The sequence below is a fragment of the Staurois parvus genome, unplaced genomic scaffold, assembly GCF_062004578.1.
Source record: "Staurois parvus isolate SC_StPar_1 unplaced genomic scaffold, SC_StPar_1.0 ptg000091l, whole genome shotgun sequence".
NCBI lineage: Eukaryota > Metazoa > Chordata > Amphibia > Anura > Ranidae > Staurois > Staurois parvus.
Window position 1 is genome coordinate 4,192,365 of NW_028317887.1, and position 18,129 is coordinate 4,210,493.

Genomic DNA, 18,129 nt, shown 5'->3' on the forward strand with positions numbered 1-18,129 from the left:
TGAGAGAGAGTTATGTTTGTGGGGGTGACCCCACAAAGGAAGGGACAGAGCTGGGGGAGGGGGTCTCCAGGCACTGTTTCACATTAGTGTCAGTCTATACTGCCCTGAATATGTTATGTCGCATTGAGAGTTCATTAAGCATTGTGAGCGCAGCACTGATTTAAACACTTATTAGGATTCTAGGTGATTCTAGGGTGAGTTTTTCACATAGTGCTTTCAGCCTGTCATCATTTTGGGCTTTGTTATTGTCAAATACCTGAAGATAGCTGCAAAACCCATGGTCCCAGATTAATATCCTGTATCCTTTAATGTACTCCAAGAAAATTATTTTTGTCCTATTATCCTGGCTGCCATGTTGTTGTATTGGCTTCAGTATTTTGAGTCACTGACCTGGAACATGTATGCAGATAAAAAAAAAATTTACTTTTCTCTGATTTTCATTTACTGCTTGCTTGTTTCGGTCAGTGAGCTATTAAAGTCACAGCATACCAGTCAACTAAAATTTTCAGAAGGAGAACAGCAAAAGCAGAAACAATAATTCTCTCTTAGGCTCAGTTCACACTAGCTTTGTGAACAGGCATCAGACAGGCGTTTGGGAAACGTTTTTAACACTTCTCAAACGCCTATGAAAATTCTGCACATGGCAGCATACAGTGCTGTTCACACTGAAGCATTAGCGTCGCGTTGCGTCTCGGCAAAACTGACGCCTCATGTCGAGTCAGGAGAAGTTGAATCCTCCCATTCAAGTCTATGGTGCCTCTCCGTAAACACCTGGCAGGCATTTGCGGTGTGGTTGCGAGACGGTTGCAGAGTGTTAATACCATTTAACTTCATTATAGGCATTTGTGGTGCGGTTTTAACGCTTTGCAAACGCCTATCAACTGGCTCAAAACTGCTCATAGGGCATTTGAGGAGTGTTAAAAACGTTTCCCAAATGCCTGTCTAACGCCTGTCAAACGCTATAGGGGCATTTGGCAAGAGTTAGAAATAAAGTCAAGTGTGAACGAGCCCTTAAAGATTGTAAACACTTTTAATTAGGCTTCCTTTGCTGGCTGGCAGGTCTGAGTGCTGGAGACTTGTATAGTTCCCACTGGCACACTATTTGATAGCCATGACCCATATAATCCTGGTTATAAATGAGTTGTGTTCTCCACAGGTAAATGGGGAGAATATGCAGGGTGCTACACATACTAAAGCTGTGTCCTGTCTTCGAAATGCCAAGGGACTGCTACAGATTGAAGTTTCCCGTGAATTTATGCCAATGGATACATCTGATTTTGACAAGTGTAATGGAAACCTTGGTAAGTGTATATGTTAAAAACACTTAATTGTGTATTTATGTAATTTGGAATGTAAATTTAGAATTTTCTGACAAAAATAGCTAGGCTTTTTGTATACTTCTACCCTAATAACTTATTAAAATGTTTTATTATAGAACAAATGTATTTCTATTTACAAGTTATAAAAGGGTAACTGTATCTTCAAAATCATTGCTACTCAAAAAAGTTATAAAAATGTGACTAAAATGATATCATCAAAATGTATTACATTCTTATTTTGTTTCTTGGCTAAACATACCAAATGTTAAGTGTAGCTGTTGACATTTTAAAATAGTTTTTAAATACACTTTCTTGTCAGTTTGGTTTATTCCTACTTGTAATTGATAGTGCTGTCCTGAAAGGCAGCTCAGCTAAATACCCAGTTACGGCTTGTACCAAGGCTGTAGACCATTTTTTTTTCTTAGGGGGGGTCAGGTCTCCCAAACTTGATGGCATTGTTCATACTTATGTTAGGGAAGAAAATTTTATAATGTATGGCCAGCCTTAGATCTCATTCATTTGTCGTAAATGGCCATGGAATGATAGGTATACCGTAAATACTTGCAGAGGGGATCCCAGGTTTTCCAATCTTTGTCAGCTGCCCAGCCTGTATACCTGTATGGCAGGCTGAAAACAGCCAAGGCTGTTTGCTGCTGTTAACATGTATCTGCACATCCAGTGGTTACCTGCTGTTAGGGCCAGTTCACACTACATGCAATTCAGTTGCTTTTTTTCTGCATCCAAAACACACAGAAAGTAGGTTATATAATTTCAAAGTTCCCCAATTTGTGGTAAACAGTGCACTCACAGATTTTTATTTCTTAATTTTTCATTAATGTGGGTGCATTTATTACTTTTTTGCAAAAGGTGAAATTGCCTTTAAAGGATAAGTTTACCTTTTGGGAATAAATATTAAATGCACATATTTTTGCAAGAAAGAAAATGTGAATTTATAATTTTTTTCCCTAGGAAGCCTGGAAAGCATTGCACCTGTGATCAGCGGATCAGGGGTGCCATTTCAGACTGCAGCAGGCAAGTCCTGCAGCTTGCAGCCTGTACTCTTATACGGGCTGTTTACAAGCTGAAGAGCTGAAGAGCTTGTGAATGAACTATGAGGCCTCTCATTAGCGACCTCGCAGTCCATTCAGTAGCGATGCACTGTTATATTGAGGGCAAAAATAGGGTTATCAGCGTTTTGCCAACAGAAAAAAAAACAGGTGCCGATAATGGCATGTCTCCCAAAAACACCCCCTAGTGACTTCAATGCAAAGTCACTTCCCATAGACTTCAATGCAAAGTCACGCCCCATAGACTTCACTGCAAAAACACCCCCTAATGACTTCAGTGCAAAATCGCATCCCATTGACTTCAATGCAAAATCATATCCCATTGACTTCAAACTACAAACTCCCCCTAGTGACTTTAATGCAAAAATGGCAGCCACATTAATTACATTTTCTTCCTGAATTTTCAGTTTTTGCACCAGAATTTTCATTTCAGTGCAGCACTACCTTTCAGAACTACTAGCCATCAGCCACAAAGGCTGAAGCTACTTGTAATTCAAGTAATTCACAGGGAACTGTGAATGAATGACACAGCCATCTGGGCAGAGCCCTGCATGGCCACATTATTTTCAAAAAGTGACAGCGGGCACCAGGAGAAAATCCCTGCTCACTGTCACTGGGAGGGAGGGGAGAGGGGTAGAGGCTGCAGCTGCTGGAACATGTCACATGTTCCACCCTAAATGCAGGTGGAACATGTAATATGTTCCAAAAGGTGAACTTATCCTTTAGGGCTTGTTCACACTTGACTTCTTCCCAAACACCCCTATAGCGTTTGACAGGCATTAGACAGGTGTTTAGGGAGCTTTTTTAATGCTTGTAAAACGCCCTATGCACGGTTTTGAGGCATTTTACAAGCTTTAAAACCTCACCACAAATGCCTATAATGAACTTAATGGTATTAACGCCCCGCAAACGGCTGCCAGGCATTTGAGGAGCGTCACCATAGACTTGAATTGGAGGCGTTGAAAGGCTTCAACTCCTGACTGGACATGAGGCATCAATTTTGACTTGATGCTAACACTTCAATATGAACAGCACTGTGTGCTGCTATGTGTATCATTTTCATAGGCGTTTGAGGAGCGTTAAAAACGCCCCTCAAATGCCTGCTTTCAATGCTAGTGTAAACTGAGCCTTAAGTTACAGCCCAGTATACAGGGTCCACTGATCAGGAGTATTCTACTTACAGTCTACTACACAGAGGTCAGGCTTACTTAAAGCAGAGCTGTAGTTTTTAATGGCACTTATTATAATGTGTAAGTGTGCTACGCATGCTTGCAAATTATGGTGGACTCGCCTGCCTGTATTCCTTCCTCCAGTGATGACAAGCTTGAGCTGTGCTTTGTTATCCCTTATTGTTTTTTCCTCCAGCTCCTCTATTTTTTCATCACTTTTTCTGGGCTCTGCATCATTCCTCTTCAGCTGTTGGACAACATATGTGTCGCAGACAGTGAACACCAATTGACAATTAGCTATGGGAGAGGGAAACGGATTTCTTTTTGTAGCAGATGTGAGGAAATCTCCTAGCAATGTTCAAAAAACAAACCGTTCCACTTTCAGGGCCTGTTCACACCATTTTTGTTTGGCTGTACTGGGTAGCCTGGCCCAGCACAGTCCTAATACAAAGCCATCTTGCCTTGTTTGTTATGTCGTCACTTCATACCACTGTGATGCAGTGGTGTGGGCTTCAAAGAAGTACTACATGCAGTACTTTTTTCAGCACAGTGAGTTGTGGCACGAACTACGACATCCCAACACTTCCATGTTCAACTGAACTGAATAAAATGTCACATGTATCATTTCCATAAAGTTCTTACAAAAGAAGTAAACAATTTGATGCACGTCGTGCTGTCTACTCCCAGTGCATACCAGTGGCCATGCGTTCAACACGGCTGTTGGTGTCAGTGAGCCCCAACACACAACACAGAGTTCAGACAAACATCTCCCCCATTCCACAATCCCCTGCCACCCCCACCGCAAGCAAAATCTTCCCTAGCAAAAAATATACATCTTAAATATCAGCAAATATCTCCCCCAGTAAAAAATATATGCCGTTAATAATCTAAAAGCCAAAAGCACCCTTTCCCTCCAGCAGCCCCCTAAGAGCAAAAATATGCCCCTCCAAGCAGAACTCCCTCCTAAAGCAAAGCCCCCTTCCCTTAGTCATCCCAATTAAAAGCAAAAAAAAATCCTCAATTCTCCCTGAGCAAAGATCCCTACTGCAAAATAGCGCTCCCCCCCCCCCCCCAAACAAACATCCACACAAAATTAAAACCCCTGTCTCTAAACCCACCCCAAAAGCAAAAACTATCCCCTCAACACCCTCTCCCCCAGCAAAGAGTTCCAATAATGAAGAAAATCTCCATTCAAGCAAACTCCCCGACATTAACCATTCCCTGTAAACTTCTCTACAAGAACCGCCCCCACCCCCCTTTCCTTAACTCCCCAACCAAAAGAAACTCCCCCAGGCAGGACTTCTCACCATCTCCTTCCCCAACCTAATTTTGAATCCAGTGAAACATAATTGTGCATTATCCACCAAAATGTCATCCTGTATCTGGTAAAAAAGCACTGGTAAAAATACATTCTGTATTCTGTAATTTTATTGTACATACAACAAATTTTGTCCTACATCTGGGAAAACCTCATCAGGAATCTGACAAATCCTCAAAGGTTTTTTCAGAAAATAAAAAAAAATACTAAATTATCTGCAATCGATCATTCATCGAAATGTCACAGTATATCCAACAAAATACTACCAAAATTCAATAGAGGTCACTCCAAACAGCAATCATTCTGATGCTCCTCGATGGTGTCACTTTATCTTAGGACCTCAATTCGCCAGCACCACTCACCATGATGTTACTTTCTGACAGGCCAAGTGAGATTTCACAGCATCATTGCTGCCTCCCTAGCCAATGTGATTCTGCAGCTTTGTGCACGGCATGAGGATAGGAGCAGCTTCAGTTAGATGAATGGCATCTGCATCTTAGTGATTCTGCTATAAGCATGGTGGAGGGGACTGGTCCTCTATGCACAGTCATTGCATTACTATAAATGTCATTCCTTTTGGATAAAGCACATTAAATCTTTGTGATGTGCCTTGTAGAACTAATGCACATCTAAATCCAAAAACTGACTGTAGTCCCATCTGCTCAGGATGCTGCCTAGGGCCTAGAAAAGTAATTTGATAAGAGCTTTCTCTGGCTTCAGATTATGCACATGTCCACCACTATGTTTGGCTTTCAGCTATGACTGAGGACAGATTATGTGAAGCAGAAGCACTCATTGGCTGCTTAGGGAGAAGCAGGCAATCGTTGACTCTGAAAACTGAAAATAGGAGAAACAAGAATGCCAACTGGCATTGGAGGGAACACTCACTGAATGACATATACTGTGCTGCTCTAAGTAAAGATAGGATAAATTTCAAATTGTAAAAACTGCACCTCCTACTATGTCTCTTCTTCTGTGTACACACATAATGATATGGGATCGTCAAATTGCGTAGGTATGTTTAATACCTATTTTAGGAATTAAGAATACATCTGTAATAGAAAAGAGCAATGAATGTATTCATTGTGCATGAAGTTCTTGTAAAATTTACTACTTAATATTTGTATGTGAAGGAGAGAAGTGTGTCCGTGTTTGGCTGTTAAAATGTATATTTTTTTAGACCCTGAAATGCATGTAAAAGACAACCAGAACTATGAGGATGATGATGAGGATCAGAATGATGTCATTCAGTCTCTGCTTGATGTTGTTCACGAGCAAACACAGAATCTTTTACAGCTGAATCGCCAGAATGCACTTTCAGAGGAACACTTTCCAGGTACTAGTTCTTTGCATGTAATTGTAAAGGAACAGTAGATTAACGTGCAAGTTCACCTTTTAAGAAAAAATGAAAAAGTGGACTAACACCCTATACTCTTCCCACCCCCCTGTTTCCCGCTGTACTTCCGCGGGTGATGAACTGTCAGTGCCCATGTTGCTGGTGCAGCATTCTGGTGATTTAAAATTCTTCTTCCCCTTCTTTCTGTAGGGCTTCTGGGATGGATCAGAGTGATTCTGATTGGCCAAAGCAGTCGTGCTGTCATTGACCAATCAGAATTGCTCTGATCCATCCTAGAAGCCCTACAGACAGAAAGGGAAAAATAAAGAAGGGATTTGAAACCCCTGGATCGCTACACCAACTGCCTGGGCACTGGCAGCTCATGACCCAAAGGGATAAGTACAGCAGGGGAGTAAAGGAGAAGCATAGGGTGTTGGTTCACCTCTTCATATTTTCTGTAAAGGTGAACTGATCCCTTAACTCTTGTGTACCATAAAGGGGCCTACAGAAGTAACATGAACTTGGATCAGATGCCTTTTCACGTGCACTCCTCAACTTCTTCTTTAGCAATCCCTTAACGAATCCTTCTTTGCAAAAGGATCAATCTGTTAGGTTTGAAGCTACTGTGCTGATTTTTTCCCCTTAAGTGACCTGGGGGTGTCCACTCACTGCTGCATGTTCATATATAGTTATTTTATATAGGTTTCTCCATAAACTTTTTTTCACCAGTTAGATCATGCCTGCAAAAAAAATGTAAGGGCTAAAGAGGAAAAGTGAAAGGGTAAAAAACATTAAACATTTTCCAAAATTACTAAACTGGCAAGTCAACACAAAATTCTAACACAAAGTAAGTGTAGATGAACTCAAACAGGAAACCAAAATAGTCAAGAATTATAAAGAATAAATAAACAAGAAAACAATAAGAAAAAGAGGCAGAGACTCCTGTATGAAACTGAGATGAAAAAGTATATGGTATTTCTATGCTTTTGTAAGGATATAGGCATGGAGGGCACATCAGCCTGGTGTAGCCCAGATAGTTTTTAATAACACCAATAAGTTTAAACTGATGGCCTAGGTGGAAGGGTAGGCTGCAGGGAGATGTCTGCAAATGGCCAGCAATAGCATATTACTACAACTAAGAATATGATAATTTATTGACTTCAGGCTTTAAGTGTCTATAAACCTGTATTTCCTGTAAATTTTTCTTGGAACTAAACAAGAAAATAATTTTCCATTTCCATTTTGCATTCAGGCTCAATGAGATGCAGTCTGCTTTATTTCAGTATCTGTCTGGTCCTTGTGCTTTTAAATGTGCATAATGTTTTTTAACGCATTTTACTGATGTCTGTTACATAGAGGACTTGAATGAGGAAGACATGGATGAGAAAGCAGAAGACACAGACTGCGATGGGTCATCATTACCTGATGACTCTCCTGAGGTAAGAGTTACAAATAGATTCAATAAGGCATGTAGTCATGAAATTCATGAAACCCATGCATCATTTGCACTGTTATTACTAACGTGCAACAAATTTATGTAATTTTTATTTGCAACTAGTTTACTCTCTGTCACTGTTGCTGCAACAAATTTATAAAGAAATACTGCCATATTGGTGGCAAGGAAACGGAGGTAAAAAAAGACCACTTTCATTTTAGAGTAAATGGCATTGCATGTGTAACCATGTGTATATGATGAATCTGTCACAAGTTGTGCCATTTATTGCAAGACAAATTTCTAAATAGTAGCTACAACACTGTTTATGAATTTCACAGGTTGACATGGGGGTTTATTTATTAAAACTAGAGAGTGCACAATCTGGCGCAGTTCTGCATAGAAACCAATCCGCTTCCAGGTTTTTTGTCAAAGTTTAATTGAACAAGCTGAAGTTAGAAGCCAATTGGTTTCTGTGTAGAGCTGCCCCAGATTTTGCACTCTCCAGTTTTAGTAAATCAACCCCGAAGTCTTTGTCTAGTGGGTTCATTTGCACTTAAATGTGCACATTTTGTTACAGTATAGGGGCTGCTTATAGTGACAAAATTTTGCCCATAATGACTAGTTTGATTACTTGGTCTGTTTTTTCAGAGAATAACAGATTATTCTGTATTAGCCACTCTTTTTTTTATAAATAATCCCAAACAGTAGTCTACTAACCCTTACATACAAATTAGATATAAATCAGATAAATACCACTTTGCAATCAAAATTTCATAAAATACCTCTGACGTGAAAGTACTAGATCATGTTCAAGCTTCATTGTTCAATATTTTAATTTTATTCAAATTCTAAAGCAATATATAAATACTTGAACCTTACAGACTACTAAATAACTGTTCAGAACATGTATACTACAAGAAAGACACAGACCAAGCCCTTGGTGAGGTTGGTGACAAGTAGGGCACCGTTAATAATGTGTGTGGAGAGAAATAACCCTCAGGGGTTAATGCAACAGAGACTCCACTGCTACATCAATTTCTGCAGTGTTTCACACAGGTCTGTATTATACAAATCCCGTATTAACATTCAGTCACATCAAGGTTTGCGAAAATCATGCCAAAAACCTGAGGATATATTAACCACTTGCCTACCGGGCACCTATACCCCCTTGGTGCCCAGTCCAATTTTCAGCGCTCTTGCACTTTGAATGACAATTGCGCAGTCATGCAACATTGTACCCATATGACATTTTTAGCATTTTTTCACACAAATAGAACTTTCTTTTGGTGGTATTTAATCGCCACTGGCTGTTTTATTTTTTGCACTATAAGCAAAAAAGAGCAAAAAATGTTTATATTCTAAAAGTTTGCAATTAGGTAATTTTTCTCCTTCACTGATGTGTGTTGATGAGGCTGCACTGATAGGCAGCACTGATGAGGTGGCACGCATAGGCAGCACTGATGGGCACTGATGAGGTGGCACTGATGAGGCTGCGCTGGTGGGCATTAATGAGGAGGCACTGATATGCAGCAATGATGGGAACTGATAGGCTGCACTGATGGGCGGCGCTGACTGGCGGCACTGATGGGCGCAACTGCTTGTACAGCACTGATGGGTGGCACTGCTTATCTCCTTACAATGGCATCCTATAGTCAGTGGGACATATTAAGCAGCATGTTGTCCATGAATTTGATGGACAGGTGGACAGCTACGTAGTTGTAAACCAGTCAGGGTGCCCATACTGACCTGTGTCCACAGCCAAAAGCATCTACAAAAGGCATGTGAGCAGCAGAACTGAACTATGGAGCAATGGAAGAAGGTGGCCTGATCTGGGAAATCACATTTTCTTTTACATAATGTGGATGGCTGGGTGCATGTGTTCACTTACTGGGGGAATAGGTGGCAACAGGATGCAGTATGGGAAGAATGGTCCTGCCATTCATGTGGATGTTACTTTGACACATACCACTTACCTAAACATTGTTAGTGGTCAAGTACAGGTTTTCCTTAATGGCAGTGGACTCTTTCAGCAGGATAATGAGCCCTGCCACACTGCAAAAATAGTTCAGGAGTGATTTGAGTCAATGATGAGTTTGAGGTGTTGACTTGGCCTTAAAATTCTCCAGATCTCAATTCAGTAGAGCATCTATGGGATGTGCTGGAAAAACAAGTCCGGTCCACGGAGGCCCCACCTCACAGCTTACAGGACTTAAAGCATTTGCTACTGATGGCCGCCAGATACCAAAGCATACCTTCTGAGGTCTAGTGGCACGCATGCCTCAATGGGGTAGGGCTGTTTTGGCGGTTTAGGTGCAAAAGGAGGACCTACTCAATATTAAGTGGGTGATCATTAGGTTATGGCTGATTGGTGTATGGGTCAGTATTTTATTATTACATGAAATAAAATCAAATATAATATCAAATACTAAATTGGACAAGCATCCGTCTTAAAACAGAAAATGGTGCAATATTAGGAATACAGCTTGGCAGGATATATTATCATAAACCACTAACAAGGCAAGAGTAGTATGTCATCAGAAAATATATATAATCTTGTATAGGATACAGGGAACATATATTATACAGCATTGCCCAGTGGGAAAAAGACAGTTATATGCTAAATTAAACATGTCAGTGTGTCAAAGAGGCACCATCCAGGTGAAGGTGTTGGACTCAAAATGAAGTTGGGATGATGCAATCAATTTCAACACATAGGCATCTCATTGCACATGACCAGATGCAGTACCAGTAAGGTTTGATCATCTGCCGTGTATGGAGACTAGTGAGGGCACATGCACAAGTGCATATCACACCATACAAGCCTGCGCATAAGGTGACTGCCCAGCATGCACATTATTTGTGTGCCTTATGCCATGTGTTCAACATGGGGCATTCTCTTGCACATCCTTTCCAACAGCCCTGATGGTAACTGGAAATGTAAGGGCAAGAAATGGCACAATGAACTGTAACTTTTCAACACTGTGCACTGACTGGGGAGAAGAAGCCAGATGGACAGTAGTGCAAGCTGGGGTAGGGTTTTGGTGGGCAGCCTAAATATAATATTAGCAGGTAGTGAACAAATTCCAAATTTAAAGTTGGGGTAACTACGCAGGCAAAGGTGCAAGGTTAGCCAGGTCCTACACAAGAAGGCACATTAAAGATTAGATCATGGCGGAATGCGGCCCATACTTTATCAAAAATCTCGATTAATACTGATCTTATCGAATCTAATTATAAAACGCTACTTCGCAGGTATCTGGTTCCAACGCGCCTTGCTAAAATGTACCCCTCAGTATCGTCTAGTTGTTTCCGGCGTTGTGGTCAAGACGGTACTATGTTCCACGTTTGGTGGAAATGTCCGATAGTGAGTAGGTTCTGGATCCGCATGTTTAATTTTATCTATTCAGTAACAGGAATTAATATTTGTAGATCACCAGAAGTAGCCTTATTTCATTTACTACCCGCTGACGTTCCCAAAAAATCGACGAAATTAATTTTATACCTCTTACCGGCGGCTCGCATTACCATAGCTAGAAGTTGGAAAAAATCACTGATCCCGCTAGACAGGGTGAAACAAAAACCTAATTGGATAATGGTAAATTATAAACTTACAAGTATTGTCAATAATGATGTGTCTAGATTTGAGGTGACGTGGGAGCCTTGGATCAGTTATATTTCTGTATCCTGAGAATTCTATAGCTGACCCCCCCTTTTTTCTCCTTTCCCCCTTCGGAGTTTCCCTTATCCCCCCCCCCTTTTTTTTTTCTTTTTTCTTTTCTCTTCTTCTCTCTCCTTTGTTTTTCTTCCGTTTAATTTCCTTGGATACGTTTGGTTTATTTCTACGGTTAAGCCTATGTTTATTGCTTGCTGAAACGTATGTTACTGGGTGGAGTTGGTGCTCTCGTGTACATTGCCATTGACTGCTAATATTTTTTTTCATGTGCTCATTTGTTCTTTGTTTGTGGTCACACGTTTTGTTTCACCATGTAGGTGGGATTTCTTACCATCTCTCTTTATGCCACTGTATGCCTATCTTTCAATAAAAAAATTTAAATATAAAGATTAGATCAATTACTTATCTAAACACCAACACCCAGTGCTGAGCATTGGCAAAGCATTAGAAACTGTTGGAAGATCTCTGTTTATTAAATTAACCTTTCTTAAATGGGACAGTGGTAGATTTTCCCATGCAAACAACTTGCTGTTCATAGGTTGTATCAGAGAAAAAACTGTGCTGTTTAGCTACCCATACTCCAAGATTATGTGACTTTAGGAACAAAATAAAAGCTAGTTTAGGGTCAGCAGAGCTCTGAGCCTTATCAACTTTTAATAATTGGGACTTTCCCTAGTTCAAAAAGCACCTCTGGCAAACCATGCAAAGACGGTTTTGCATTGTTTGTTAATGAAAAAACAAACCTACAAGCCAGTGGCTGTTGGATCTAGAGAAACCATATGAACATGTGCAAACTGCCGTGCCTCATCTCCTGCAAGTCTTTTATGTTTTGTTCCATTATACAGCCACTTGTGGTGCCATTGTCTTAGAGACTTTAGGCTGAGGAAATACTTTATGGTTGATAAACACTTACCTGCCTGTCTTGATCAACTGTTGACTGGATTAAATGCCAATCATTTATTGTCTATTTGTATCTTAATAACAGTTACTGTGAAGGGAATACACGGAGAGGTTGATTTTCTAAAACTGGAGAGTGCAAAAACTGGTGCAGCTCTGCATAGAAATCAATCTGCTTTCATTTTTTTTTCAAAGCTTAATTGAACAAGCTGAGGTTAGAAGATAATTGGCTACCACACACAGCTGCACCAGATTTTGCACTCTACAGTTTTAGTAAATCAAGCCCTTAGTATAAATAATCCTACCAATATGTGTTTTTAAAAGTATTGTTCTGTGTATTTTCTAATTGGTGATTCTGCTTTACTGCCTTCCCCTAGTGCATATCTGAATGTATTGTATAGCAAAACATTAATTGTAAACAAAGACACTTGTAGTTACTCCCAAGATCCATAGTAGTGTATTTTTTAAAGGATAAGTTCACCTTTTAGACAAAAATAATAAATGCAATTTTTTTGCAGGTAAAAAAATGTGCATTCATTATTTTTGTCTACAGGACCCTGGAAAGCATTGCACCAGCGATGAGTAGATGGCTGATGCCATGCAGGTCTCCTGCAGACTTGTCAGAATATCTGCTTGCTGTATGGGATGTTCAAGCAAGCAGATATTCTAACAGGAAGCTTAAATGAACTACCACGGTGCTCTACAGCACAGGGGGGGCTGCGGCAATGGGAACATGTTCCACCCTAAAAACGGTGGAACATGTAACATGTTCCCAAAGGTGAACTTATCCTTTAAGATCAGTTGTATTTACACAATATTTTCATGGCGAATTGCATGTTGGTCACAAAATTGGTGTTGTTGATAAGGTCATGGTCTCTTTTGGCACAAAACATATTAACAGAAAAGTTAAAATTGGAGCAAAGACTGTAGTTATACAATATTCTAAAGTCATTAGGAAGTCAGTGTTGATGGTCAGAGTTAGTTTGGTTGACCTATAAAAGTTGGCATTAGAAATTTATGTCATAAAAGTAGTGGTGTATCTTCAGGTTAATTGATATGGTTAGGGGTTTGGTGGGCTGTTTAGGACTGATGTGGGTTATGATGCTGGATACCAGAGTGTCATTGTAAAATGTAGCCTTTGACAGAAAAAGAGATGGCTACACATTTGTTTAGTTTTTAGATTTTAGTGAAATTGAGTGAGAAGTATTTCAGTTTTGCATTTTCTTATTAAAGATTAACAAGTGTTTTGTTTTTTTTTTTTCTTACAGCCATTTAAATTAAATTGTATGGGTCCCTACAACAACAAGAATGAGAGGTATGGAACTTCTTGTTCAATAAATTTGATCTTAATTGTACAGTATATGACAACAGACTTGTATTCATAGGTGATTGGAGACTGGGAAAAACCTGCTAGTTTCACTCATATAACCCTGCCCACTTTGTGAGGTTTTTTTTTTTTTTTTGCTAGAGTTCTTAAGTATTGTACCTCTTCTTCCCTGGAGAAGTATTTTTTCTTTTTAAACCATTTAAATTTTTTTCTGACACTTCTATCAAGTTCAAGATTGCACTGGGCTTTCTAGCAGTTTTCAGATCAGTACCCCTCTTTGTTACCTCGGGGCCTGTACTTGGACCCAATTACTTGGAGCCAACTTGTAATGTTTGCTTCTAGCACTGGATCCTGCGTTAGGTGCCTACCTTGGCATGAAGTGCAATGTTTGTAGTTAGCCACAAGGTGCTATATATTCCTAGGGTGGTGGTCCATTTTTACAGTTCCCATACCCTGGTGATCCCTTGGGGGTTATGCCTATCGTGACAGGCGAAACCTTGACCCCTAGTAGGCCCAGCATTGCAGATAAAATAAGACAGTATTTCTTTGGTGCCTGATTTTTAATATGTCAGCTTGCAGTATGTAGCACACAATGCGTTTTTTTTTAGGAAGAGGTGTTGGGAGTTATTGATTTTGTTGTGTCACCCCCTATTATATTTGTGTGTAATGCAAGTAATTTGAAATTGGTGTTTTTTCTCCTTCTATTTAGACTTAGTCTTAGGAAGATGATGTAGTTGCAACACGCTCCCCTGGTGACACTGCTCACTCTTTTCTGCAGAAAAGCACACTGCAAGTTGCTGCATTCCTGCTGCCTTAAAGCAGTAGTAAACCACTGAAGAAAAAATTCCCCTGCAAAATAATGTCATTATGAAAGACTTACCTTAGAACAAAGTCTTCCAGTGGCACACTGTCACCACTGACAGCTTCCATCTTCACCCAGTCTTCCTTCTAGGTTCGTAGACACTGGCTGCTTGATCGGCAGAGCCACAATGACGTCACCCCTGACATGCATATGGGAGTCTCAGCCACGGCCCAGAGCTCTGAAGGAACGTCACGGGTATGCTATTCCCTCAGTGCGCCGGTGATGTCAGCGGCTGCAGGGACATTGAATATCTCCTAAACAGTGCATGTTTAGGAGATATTCCTTGTACCTACAGGTAAGCTTTATTATAAGCTTACCTGTAGGTACAAGTGTCCAGTGGGAGTTTACTTCCACTTTAAACTTTCCATACATTATACAATTTTCTTATTCAATTTCCTTTAGATTTATCTTCAACTTTGTAGTAAAAGGACCTGCCTGATTGTAAACAAAGTGAAAGTGCTTAGGTTTCACTTCAGATTTTATGGTTTTGGTAAATCTAAGAAAAAATTGTACTAGAAAATTATATGATGTACACTATGGCCAGGATTAAGCTACTGATACACATCCACAGGATCACTGTCAGCATCTTGGTTATAGTGGCTCCTGAAATGCAAAACACCATCCATTCTGCACTAAATTCCATGAGTACCTCACTAAAGATTCCCTCACTTAGCAATGGTGGACAAAAGATGCAAGGGAGCTGGGAAAAAAAAAAAACATTCATTCTGCAGATGACCTGATGGAAACTCAGAACACCTCTAAGGGTGATAGCTGTCCCCTTGTCCCAGAGCATTTTCCTATTATGACCCCACTCCCCTCATCTGACTCAAGCTCCCTCCCAGACACGCACTATGTTGCCTGCTTGACAAAAGAAGATTTCTCTGCCATTGTGTCTGAATTCTTCAGAAAATGTTTGGTGCTCCTGGAAGCTTTAGCTTTTAGAGACCAGAAAAGCTATATTTCCTTTGTTCCTCCGACCTTATTCATGAATCCGAGACTTAACCTCCTAATCTACTTGGGAGAGATTTGAAGGAGAGAATTGAAGATGTTGATTCTGTAATGGGGAGATTTTCTTTCCCCTGCATTTTATGAGCTTCAAGATACTGTACGCTTCTTGCCAGATGCGACCCACTAATTGATGTGATGCAAATTAATATTTGCCTAGCAGAACCTGATTCTTCACAGCCAAAACAAGCCCCTCTGGGTGCCAAGGGGCTGGCTAAGTCAAAAAAGACTTTTCTCATACACACACAAATTGATTGTGCACTGTATGAGGACTGGTCCAATCCTGAAAGGGTATTCATTTCTTTTAAGCTTCTTGTTGAGATTTATCCTATGGAAAAGGAATTTTTCAAAAATGGTCCCAAAAAACACCCTAGAGTTCTTATTGAGAATGTTCCCTGTTTTAAGGATTATGTTGAAAGCATTTTGAAACTCCATTAAAGGCCTTGCAGCCAGAAATTGCTAACATGTCTATTTGCTAACCAGAAAGACAAATGAACAGAGACCAGAAACCTGTCTTTGGTGACCCTGCTCTCTTAGAGCAAATGCAGCTGATGCCCACAGACACATCGCTTTGAGCTGAAACTCTAGACTAGAGAATGTGATTCCCCAAGTCTCTAGAATGTTCTTTATCGTAAGCTTAGTCTGCTGAACCTGCTTGTAAAAAAGTATCTTCTAGCATTCCTTTTGATGGTGAATGCCTATTTGCAGGATCCCTTGATAAATTCATTAAAGTGATACTAAACCCAGGCCCCTGCATTCACTATATCTGGTCTCCCACACTACACAGAACATGGAAGTGCAATTATTTTAGTTAATATAAACTGCTAAATACCTTTTCTCATCAGCAGTTATAGCAGTCTTGTGACTTCAGCAGAGCACTGGTTAAAGCTTGTAGGAGGAGTTTTCCTTCTGTTCTAGGAGGATATGAAACTCCTGACCCTCTGTCTGAACAGTGCTGATTGGCCCTGTTCTGATCACATGCACCCTCCCAAGAAAAAAAAAACCGCTAGTAATTCACACCAAACTGAGCATGTGCAGAATGACCACAGATTCAGTCTGTATCAGGTTGACATTTCAACAAGAGGAGGGGCAGAGAAGAAAGGATCAAACAGCATTTTTACACAATGCAGATGATTAACCCCTTAGGTTCCACAGTGAGTATAACAAGCATTCTTTACTTGCATATACAGACTGATTTTACTGTTGTGGGTTTAGTAACACTTTAAGGAATCACTGGTTGAACGGTGCTCTTACCCAACAAAAAAATGCCTACGTTTCTTACTCCATGGCTACTACTTCTGCTCAGCAAAAGGGCTCTTTTCATTCTCCCCAGGCACCAACCTGAAAACCAAGTCTTAACACTTCCTTTTGGTTCCAGCCCTGGACTCCTAAGGTCACCAAGCCTCCCCATTGGACTCCTCACAATAAAGGGGTGACTCCACAAAGTTCCAATCATGTAAGAATTGAAAGTATGTAAAGCCTTTATCGAAGCCATAGGGTGCTTTGGATCCCAATTTAAAGATATTTGCTTTCATGTTCAACAGTTTTTTTTGTCTAAGTCAGCTTTCCTCGGACCGTACTTAGCATCCTGTACCACTCAAAATTTAAGGCATTCGGGTTTACCTTAATGTCTGGACCAAACACGCCTTGCTATTGGTTTTTCTTTTCTTAAAATAACATCATTAATGTGTTCCAGTATTCTCTGTAAACTTTCGGATGGTCTTTCCTACATATAGGAGGGGGCATGGCTATATACACCACTGGGACCAAACTACAAATGTGCCAGGCACTTTACAGTGCAATCTGATCCCTCTCCTCTGCTCTCACTGCAGTATTTTTTTTTCCTTTCTGCTTGCCCCCTCCCCCCTTCACAGTGTAGTACATGCACTCTAAGATAGTTGCTTTACAGCAGTTTAAAGCAGTAAAAAAAGTATTTATATTATTTATTTTCATGTGGGCTAAATGCTCTTACTTTCGTTGATGGATTTTCTGATGATAACGCTAATCTAATGGATTTAATGACAATTTAAAATCTCTTAAACAGAGTATTCAATTTCCAGATGAAATAAACAAGATCTGTCATTGCTACTCTCAGAGAAGGGGAATTTCTTGCATCATTAGACATGCAAGATGCCTAACTATACGAGAACACTTTTTGCATTTTGCTGTGGAAGACCAACACATCCAATTAGTAGCACTCCCATTTGGGCTCTATTCTGCAGCCTGAGTGTTCACAAAAATTCTTGCCTTGCATTTGGCTCTGCTGCAGACCCAGGGCATTCATGTCACATGGTACCCCAGATGGTCTGCTGCTGAAGGACTTCACAGCCACAACCTTGTCTGCCAATAATCAAAAGACATTTTGGTTACTTCAAACTTTTGGCTGGATAATCAACACCATATAGGGAACTTGGGGGTCATCTCAGACATGGCCCAAGCCTTCCTCAGGAAAAATTGCCTTGTAAAGGTCCCACACGCAGACACTTATCTAATCTGCACCTCTTTTCACTCCAAGCCTCTTCAATCCAACATCCTAACAACATGAAACAAGAAAATTTAGTCCATGGATCAATCAATACTTTCATCTATCAATTACTATATCCGTCCAGACAAAGCTCTCCCTGGCATGGCGGATTTCCATTTCCTATCCTAGAATTGAGGAAGTCTTTCCTTGCCATGCCCTGGAAAGTGGTGCCAATGGATGCCAGTCTTACAGGCAGG

The 18,129-nt window shown here is 40.3% G+C and overlaps 1 protein-coding gene across 4 annotated transcripts in view; it reads left to right on the plus strand.

The window, feature by feature from the left end:
- Positions 1 to 18,129, plus strand: part of PTPN13 (protein tyrosine phosphatase non-receptor type 13) — a 375,298-nt gene that overhangs the window by 338,027 nt on the left and 19,142 nt on the right. For all 4 annotated transcript variants that reach the window (XM_089670565.1, XM_089670567.1, XM_089670566.1 and 1 more), the window contains 4 exons: positions 1,157 to 1,301; positions 6,054 to 6,209; positions 7,566 to 7,648; positions 13,483 to 13,529. In XM_089670565.1, coding sequence (XP_089526691.1) covers positions 1,157 to 1,301; positions 6,054 to 6,209; positions 7,566 to 7,648; positions 13,483 to 13,529 — 431 coding nt within the window. The remainder of the gene's footprint in view (positions 1 to 1,156; positions 1,302 to 6,053; positions 6,210 to 7,565; positions 7,649 to 13,482; positions 13,530 to 18,129) is intronic.